Here is a 9,736-nt window from a genome sequence, read left to right as displayed (position 1 = left end):
GTACACACGGAGACAGCCTGTCCTTGTGTGTCGGCGATCTCAACGGCGACATACGTGACTCATCTGCCATACGTTTACACTGTAAAGGTGTCCAACGACTTGACCGGGTTCATGAAATTTCTCGAACAGACACAAGTGTCGTGTGTCATGTATAACGGATATAACGCGCCCCGCCGCGGTGTATGGTGACGTCATCCGTTGCGCGACCATGAACCAATCTGATCTGGGCTTCGACCAACAGATGATAATGACCTACAACTGTTACATGATTTTCGGCGAAGGTGACACAATACTTCGGATGGACGACGGCATAGACAGTTACTTCACTGTGTATGACGAAACCGACACGGCCAACGGGCAGACCAAAGTTGTGTAACCTGTCTCTGGGACGTGGGCCAGTTCGCGTACTATTACAATTGGTATTCCAGCCGGAACTTTGGTACAGGCCGGTTTAAGTTCTACGTCGGTTACAGCGACACTAATCACAAGGCTGTTATGCCGGTCAACGACAGCATTTCGGCCATAGTGCCGGCAACATCCGGGTGCAACGACGTGCGTATCCAGTCCGTAGAACCAATGTCCGCTTTGTGGACGGGTGGCCAGCAAATTAAGCTGACTGTCAACAACTACGTGAGCTTGGCCGACTATGCTGCCGAAGTCAAAGTGATCGTGGCCGGACGTGACTGCGTGCGACCGATGGCAGTGGATCGTAGGACCGGCATAGTCACGTGCCTGCTGACCCCTCCCGCCCAGGATTACGTGGGACCACAGACTGATGAACGCGGCCCGGTACTAATCACTTACAGGTCATCTTTGCTAACGGTCGAGTCAGCGCAAACGTTCCGGTTCGTCTATCCCGAGATCACTGACTTAAGCCCGTCATGCTGCCCGCTGACCTGTGGCACGCTGCTCACGGTTCGTGGACAATATCTGGACGCCGGAAGTCTCATGACCATAATGGTGGCCGTGGGCCAGAGTGTGCCATCGTTGGTACCGTGTGAACTGATCGCCCGGCACAGCAACCGTATCAAGTGCCCGACTGGCCCATCAAACAGGCCCGAGGCCGGCAACGTTAGCGTGGTGTTCGACAAGACGCTGCGTATCCAAAATAGTACAGGTGATCCGCTCATGTTTATCTACACCACTGGGCCTACCCTGTCCACTGGTCAACAGTTCAGAGGAATGGCATCCGGTGGCATTACTGTGCCGGTCCGTGGAACCGGTTTTGCCTACGTCAGTGACGCAACGATGTATGTGGACCGCGATGGTGTCCGCTATGTCGCTCCCAGTCACTGCCAACATATCAACGACAAGTACATGGTCTGTGGTACTCCGAAACTTTACGGGCCGAAAGCTGGCGCCTTACCGGAACGTTTAAATTTCGGGTTCCACATTCGACACGCCTATGGTCATGTTTCCCACATAGGTACCACCACCTTCGGTCACCGACGGGTATGTGGCTCACCCCTACCCTTTGTTAGAGGACTTTTTCGTGCTGGCCGCCGGCAGGTCCGCACTCATCAATGGACTGGATTTGGGCCATGGTTTGTGTTTTAGTAAACTATTGTATGTTTTCATATGTTTAACTATTGTCTATTGGTATATTTATGGCTACTTCTAGTAGATACCTAAAGTATCTTCAGTATACCTATTCATTTGAGCATAAAGGCTGTACAAACTACTAAATGAAAAAATATAAGTATAATAAATGTTATTTTAGTTTAGTATTATTATTATAAAGTGAATAGATATAATTTCAGTATTATAGGTATTACATTTTACGATTCATTGCCATTGGCGATCTTTTTTGATTCTTATCATCATCATTCTTAATTTGTATTCATATTGACTATTGCTAAGATGATAATATTTTTATTTTATTTTTAATTCATAATCTATACATAATCAAATAAAAATGTTTAATCTACGCTTATTATTATTATTATTATTTAATTACACTCAAAAAAATAAAGTAAATGTTTACAATAATTTAATAAAGACCGTTTATAATTTGTTTTAGGTATCTACCTAATGTAATTTAAGCTATTTAAGTCAAACACTAGACCGAGTAAAAAATTGTGACTTTTTAAAAATAAATCACCAGCATGCGAATTGACTTTGGTAAGCTGGTAAGCTTTTGGCTAGAGTAGTTGCTCATATTCAACTACAGTAGAAACCGTTTATAATAACACTGGTTGAAATGAAATATTGGGTGAAAACTACTGAAAAGACCTTAGGACTTTGATTAAATGTCCCGGCAAAACTCCTAAATTGTATGTATTAATTTGTATAGATTATAATGACGTCTATGTAATTAGTATACGGATGTTATGACGTTTATTTTTGGTTATATTGGAAAAATAGCGAACTTTGTATGACTTTGAATAACGTAAATCCAAAGATAAATTTCGAAGATTTAGAAAAAAATAGAGGTTGATTTTTATTCAAACAAAGTTAAATCTAAAATAGCAGATTTTTTAAAATTGTAATTGAATTAATTAATTTAAAAATGTACATAAATGTTTTTGTCTTTACTTTTTTGTACATTTCTAAAACTCGAAACTTTAAGTACTTGATCAGAAACATTGTGAATAGTATTTTGTATCTACTTACTACGCAGACATTAACGCACAAAAATAAAAGTCCATGCTCTATGCTCTAGTTCAGCGTTTCTCAACCAGGGGGTCGTGACCCCCAGGGGGGTCGCAAACACCTTGACTTGGGGCCGCGTAGGTCAAAAAATTATAAAACGCTAATTTACAAAATGTACCTTTTTATTTAAATATTTAAGACTTTTTATTGAAAAACAAAAATTAAAATGATAATAATAAAATTATCCCGATAAAGACATACATAGATATGGTATTTATAAATTGATATTTAAAATGTTATATTTTGTTTAGTTAATGATAGGATATTTTAATTGTTCAAATTTTTTCCTAATATAGATGGAGGGGGGGGGGTCACGAAGTGATTGACCATATTTTATACTTATTTTGGGGGTCGTGACACTAAAAAGGTTGAGAAACGATGCTCTAGTTAATCAAATATACATTTTTACACAGAGACTGCTTGGCCATGAAGGACCCTAGTCCTTAGAGATCTGTGTTATAGATTCTAGGGTCCTTGACCCTTGATTGCAAAATGTAACACTATACTAAATACACTAAATTTTAACTAAATGATTAACTCTAGTATAATATAATATAATAATGATATAATATTAGAAACAATTAAAATTACTTGTGTATAATAAACTAATATTAATTTTTAAAGATAATTTTGAAGTGAAAAAAAATAGTTTGAATTAAATTAAATTATTTAATTAATGTTCATTGACCTAATATTTATAATAAAATAATAGAAATATTGCTGGGATTCATATTAAAAAATACATTAATTATCAAATAGATAAAACCCCTTGAATACAGTGTTACAGTAAACTGGGTACTAGCTATCTATAGGAGATTATTGATCCAATAGTCTAGTTTCATGTCCCGAAAATTATGATTCAAAAATATATTGTATATATTTCTATGTTATATGGGTAGCCCGGTAGGTAGTTAAATTATAGTCATTATCTAAAAATATCTAAAAATCAAAATGATAAAATATTCAAAACAACTTAATGAATACGTCAACTGTAATAAAGTGTAATTTTAAAAATATTACCTAATGACATTTTTAAAACTACCTGGTATATTTTGATTTGGATAGGACAAAAACCCTTTTTACCTTATGAGGAAATGTAATTCCTCTCTGTTAATTGGGTCCCGGGAAAAAAATGTTAGTTCGTTCATTACATTTTTTTAATATCTAATAATTTTTATTAGAAATCAAATTTTATAATTATGGTATGAATTGTATGAATTAATAAAATCTTATGGTATAAATGGAGGCTGTGGCCAAGTATAGGTACCTAAGTGGTTTATTTACCTACTATCATTTTTCCCCGGTACTCATTTTATAGCTTTCAAAATTATCGTTGATCCAATTTACCTTCAGCCCCTTCAGGCAACGCTGTTTGTTTAAATGTATAGTAACAAAAACCACAGATAACTTTAAAAAGGAAAAATCGTATCGCTTGCCTATTATTGCACTTGGGACCTGATTCCTTATCAATACACTTTTATTTCTTCCACGAATATCTTGATTAATAATCTCATTAAACATGGGATTGATTTCAAAGTGTTCGACTGTTTTTTGGAGGGGGGATGTGATCCACTTAAGGTTATTTCATGGTATAGTGAGAGGTATCCGTTTCAGGAAGAACATAGTAGGATAGTAAAATATCGTTTATGGTTCGGGTCACGATAAGGGTAAAGTCCTCTCTTTGTCCATGGTTCGAGCCAGTGCAACACCATGGCAATATAATATCAATAACAGTATGTCCACCTGTTGCATATTGTACTAACATTAATCGGTCTGGCCGTCTCAAAAAGGTACAATCATACTGTGTCTTTATATGTGTCGGAGTCCTGAAGTAATGTATCCTGATAACCTATAAACTAACCTTATTTTCATTCGGTTCTCATTTCCTAACAATTGGCAGTCGTAAAAGCACGTGAGTAAATGTTATTCGTTGAAATAAGTATTAATATTAATTAGACTTGTGACTAATTATATTTAAAAGGTAAATTAACTAACGTATTTTTACATATTATTATCTAGTTTCATTAAACGTTCAACAGGTGTATAGTATATACACATTATAATTAGTGCCTGTAAACAATTTGTATAATAAATTAAATAATGCCTTTTGATCTTTATTTATAAAAGCTAATATTAAGATGATTTAGTTTGATATTTTGAAAGCGTTTTTATTAGCTTTCAAAATAATTGGCTTATAGCTAGAAAGGTGCTACATATTTCTACTTACTTTTATTTGGTTATTTATTTTTATATTAAGTAAATAATAGTACTTCCTATAACATTAGGCCTAGGTATTGAGAAATATATTCATGTTTTTTGTATTCAATTCTTGTTGTTTTTGATGAAAAAAAAATTTAATGCACAGGGACTAGTGTGAGCTGTTAAAGAGGTGTGCTACCGGAATCACTTTGAGAACACTGAATAGGCAATCTTGACTAATCGTAGAACTACCTTGGTGTTATTGACATTGTGGTTAAACATTACACTATTAAATAAAGGATTACTACAAAACTGCCTCGTAAGTGATATATTTACTAGAAGTTAAAAAAAATAGATTAGTTGATTCCTTCTTAAATAATGTAAACATTTTACAATAAGATTAATAAAAATATCCCATTTAGTAGATAGGTATAGGTACAAAATTCAAATATAATTTTTAGTGATTTGATATCAAATAATAAATTATTACTAATTATTAATTTATTTTCCAGAAAATGGTATTATTTTTCATAAAATATATGTGTTTATTGGTTTGTAAATTAAACCAATATGTTTATTATTATAGGTAGGCATTTGATGAATAAAATACATTATTTGCTTGTTTAATATATTTTAATATGATTCCAATTTTTTATTTAGTTACATAATATGAAATAACTATAAAATGAAAAATAACATTTTTTATGAATTTTTAAAATTCATGTTATTTACCTTGTTTCAAATAAAAAAAATATGTATGCATTTTTTATATTCAGTTTTGAGAATTTAGCTTCATCAAATTTGCTATAGTACTTTTGTTCTATGATATCATATTATGTATTTCAATATGAATAATCAAGTTATGCTACTCAGATATTCTATATAATTTTTAACATTTGCAAATGACTAAGTTATGCTAAGTATATATCTTAATGACTTCATAGTAATAATAGTTAATAATAATTAGTAGGTACCTATTCATTGATAATATATTTTGTTATTTTTCAATTTGTTGGATTAAGTATTAAAGTTGTATGATGTGTTAAAATCATAGTCTATGACTCAAAGGAATATATTTAATTAAATATTTTAATACCAAATTATTATCTAGTATGTGATTTAAAATTAAATGATTGTTAACACTTGTCATTCACTATGCCTACCTACCTATTGAACCTATTGTACCTATTTGGTTAAAGTTTTGCATAATTAATTTAGTAAATTAATTAATTTTACTAAATAAAAAAAATGAAATATTGAAAGAAGATCTTTTAGTGTTCATAATTTTTTTTTTTTATTACAGTTTAATTTTCAATTCACTAACATTTTTGCTGATAAATTTATTATATATTACACTGGTTAGGTACAAACGGAATAAACATGAGAACTTTACACCAAGAAGAACAAATTCATGTCATTGATAATGAAGTGACTGTTGAAGAAATAATTAAGGATATAGTTGGAACAAAAGTAATTATTACATACTTTGTTATTTTCTGATGATACACTAAATTGTATTTAGTTATATGATTTGTATACATTTTTTTTCTGTAGGACATATCGGATCCATTTTATATTTTTGATGTCGGTGATCTTGTGAATAAAGCAATAATTTGGCAGCAAACATTACCACGTGTAAAACCTTTTTATGGTGAGTTTGGATGAATACTTTATTTATTTGTGTTTTCATATTTAATATTTAAGATAATATAATTAATATGAACCTACTATATAGAATGCCAGTAGTAATATATATGTCGTAGGCCGTATGGGAAATTAGTTTTTTTGCAAAAAGACTAGGGTCTTTGCAATGGTGTAGCCCGCTTGTGAATTACTTATTATTTTTCCAAACAGCCTTCTGTTTTTTAGGCTCATTGCATACAGACTAACAGCAGTTAGGCATTTTAAGGACTACAATCATAATAACCATTTAAATTATATTATTTTAAGGGTTATCAATAATAACACAGTACATTATAATATGTATATAACTATTATATATTATTAACTAAAAAAAAATATGTATATATACTTGTTTTTGATAAAAACCATTTATATATCGAGCTTTAGATTAAGACAAATTTTTCAAATATCATTCTTTCTATTATCATTCTTAAAACTATATTTGTAATATTACAATTATTTGCATTATTCGGCCTGGGCTGAATTAGTTTTTTAGAAAAAGTGACGGTACTGTATGAAGATATTTGATAATCCAATTTCTTTCACCATAGTCACTCTTTTGCTGATTATCTTTGTGTAGAGACCTCATTTGTTCACTTTGGCAAATAGTCAAATTCGAGTTTATCCAAAAACTCTTACACTTATCATCAGTTCATCATTTTGATTTTGATTTTAAAATAGAAGTTACATCCTATGTATCATTGAGTTGTAATACTCAAAGATCAATTTTAGTAAAAGAGTTAACTATCCTTTGATACTGAATACAATATCTACTTTCATGGTAGATATTTAATATTTAACATTTGATACACCAGTTCATCACCAATGGCATTATCTTCGGGGGCATTACAAATTAAAGCTTTTTACAATCTAGATAATATAATTTACTTAGTTCACAATAGATCAATTTTATTTTGATCTACAGAGTTAATACATTTTATTTTCTAGTCTAAATTAATTAATTCAGATTTTAACAATTTATTTTCAATTTGTAAATTATTAAATGATTATAGTTGGCTATCCAATGATTTTCTTAAATCAGTGAAATTTTTTCTTAGACCATTAATTTTTTGTTTATTTTCCCAAACCACTATCATGTTTTTCATCAATGGATTACAGTAACTTCATAACTGAATACATTGGTCATTGAATGATCAGTGCATATGTTGGAAGAACTTTCAACTTGTTGTCTTTTTGATCAGCATGTCGATTTGTCTCAGAACTTCTACAGCTGACGTATTATTTATTTATTTATCATTAAATAATTACTATACGTGCGATAAAATACTAACATACAGAAAACTCGTTTACGTGCTATGGTAGACTCAAATATACTTATGTACTCGTGTTCAAAATATTATGTGTATTATAAGACTTGTTAAAATATATAACATAAACATAATATTATGAGTATATAATTAGTTTTAATTTCACTATTATTTACATTTTAAATTCAATATTATGTTGTACTTATTTGTGTTTAAAAATTAATTAAAAAATATATTTCAGCTGTAAAATGCAACGACAATTTCTTCGTGCTAGAAACTTTGGCTGCGTATGGAACAAATTTTGGTTGTGCTTCCAAAGTAATGATCATTAAAAAAATACATACACTTTACTCTAATATTAATTGAAGGATTATAATTATTAAATTATTAAAATTATTTCATTAAGGCCGAGATCAAAAAAATGTTGGACTTGGGAGTGGATCCGTCACGCATAATATTTGCTAATCCAGCAAAAATGGCTTCACATATTAAATATGCGAAGAGCAAAGGTGTTGATCTAACAACATTTGATAATGAACTAGAATTGTACAAAATAAAATCTATACATCCATCCTGCAAGTAAGTTACAAACACCTAACTCAAAACACAATGTTAATATTTTGTTTTTTTTTTTAGCTTGGTTATACAAATTCGTTGTGATGCAACCGAAGTACAGTGTCCCCTTGGTATCAAATTTGGGTGTGATCCTCAAACTGAAGCACCAGCGTTAATGGCAATGGCACATGATTTAGATTTGAATATAGTTGGAGTGAGTTTTCATGTTGGTTCAGGATGCAATGAACCAGCTGCCTTCCGAAGAGCAATTGCTGCTTCAGCAGTCATTTTCAAATATGCTCAGGAGTTAGGTTTTAAGAATATGCATTTATTAAACATTGGTGGAGGATTTCCTGGAAATAGAAATACTTCAACTTTCACCACAGAAGTATGAATCTTGTTAAAAAAAACAATTTATAATTTGATTTTTAATTCAATTTTAAACATATATTTTAGATTAGAGACATAATTAATGATGCTCTCAATGAATGGTTCCCTCCAAATAATGGAGTGACCGTCATAGCAGAGCCTGGAAGATATTTTGTGGCTTCAGCATTTACACTTTCGACAAAAATCCATTCCATTAAAAACCGTACGAATGATGAAAGGCATATCATGTATTTCATTAACGATGGAGTGTATGGTTCTTTCAATAGTATTCTCTATGATCATTCGGTTGTTGAGCCCAAACCTTTATATGTGAGTTGGATAACATTTAATTGCCTATTATTTAGTTTACAATAAACTTATTTTAACATTACTACTTTTAGGATTATTCAAGCAGTCGTCCAATTTACGAGAGTTCCATCTGGGGTCCTACTTGTGATGGCTTAGATAAAGTAGTTGATTGTGCGAACATGCCACTGCTAGGATTGGGTGATTGGATTACTTTTGAAAACATGGGAGCTTATACAATACCTGCAGCTAGCACATTTAATGGATTCTCCCTTCCCAAGGTCTTTGCTATTGCCAAACAAAGAATTTGGTTAGTTTCAAGTCTCATAGAGCGTTGATTATTTTTAATCTAATGATATTATAATTATTTCTTCAGGGATATGTTGAAAAATTTAATGCCCATAACTGAAGAGCATTTCACAACTGTGCCCATTGTTGCAACTATCAAAATGTTACGACCTGAATCCGATGAAGATGATACATGGGATGAAAATATTTTGTTGGATAACAGATGATATACACAATATTTCCTTATCTAGATAATTTTTTTTTTACTTAGCTCTAAGTTTCTATTTTTTTAATTATTTAAATAGCTGATTCTCCATTTTGCTTGTTTAATATTATTAATATTATCATTGTTCATATTAAAACCAGCTAAATTGAGTAAAAATGTAACTTCTTATAAATATGATTATTTTTATTTA

General features: G+C 31.4%; 1 protein-coding gene across 3 annotated transcripts; it reads left to right on the top strand.

Moving 5' to 3' along the window:
- Positions 1 to 4,495: 4,495 nt before the first annotated feature.
- LOC111026376 (ornithine decarboxylase 1-like) lies at positions 4,496 to 9,613 on the top strand. 3 transcript variants are annotated; one of them, XM_022304455.1, is made up of 10 exons: positions 4,496 to 4,564; positions 5,018 to 5,170; positions 6,215 to 6,321; positions 6,406 to 6,502; positions 8,044 to 8,120; positions 8,209 to 8,381; positions 8,439 to 8,745; positions 8,814 to 9,056; positions 9,128 to 9,342; positions 9,409 to 9,613. In XM_022304455.1, exons 3-10 carry the CDS (start codon positions 6,232 to 6,234, stop codon positions 9,545 to 9,547), a joined length of 1,341 nt encoding a protein of 446 aa, XP_022160147.1. In that variant the 5' UTR covers positions 4,496 to 4,564; positions 5,018 to 5,170; positions 6,215 to 6,231; the 3' UTR covers positions 9,548 to 9,613. The 3 variants fall into 3 exon arrangements, with proteins under 3 accessions (XP_022160147.1, XP_022160145.1, XP_022160146.1); XM_022304453.1 differs by having other exon boundaries at positions 4,545 to 4,633; XM_022304454.1 differs by having other exon boundaries at positions 4,545 to 4,633; positions 6,155 to 6,321.
- The last annotated feature ends 123 nt before the right edge of the window (positions 9,614 to 9,736 follow it).

This window comes from Myzus persicae, unplaced genomic scaffold (assembly GCF_001856785.1).
Source record: "Myzus persicae strain clone G006 unplaced genomic scaffold, MPER_G0061.0, whole genome shotgun sequence".
Lineage (NCBI taxonomy): Eukaryota > Metazoa > Arthropoda > Insecta > Hemiptera > Aphididae > Myzus > Myzus persicae.
Note: the sequence above shows the minus strand (reverse complement) of the source record. Positions and strands in the feature narration are given on the sequence as shown.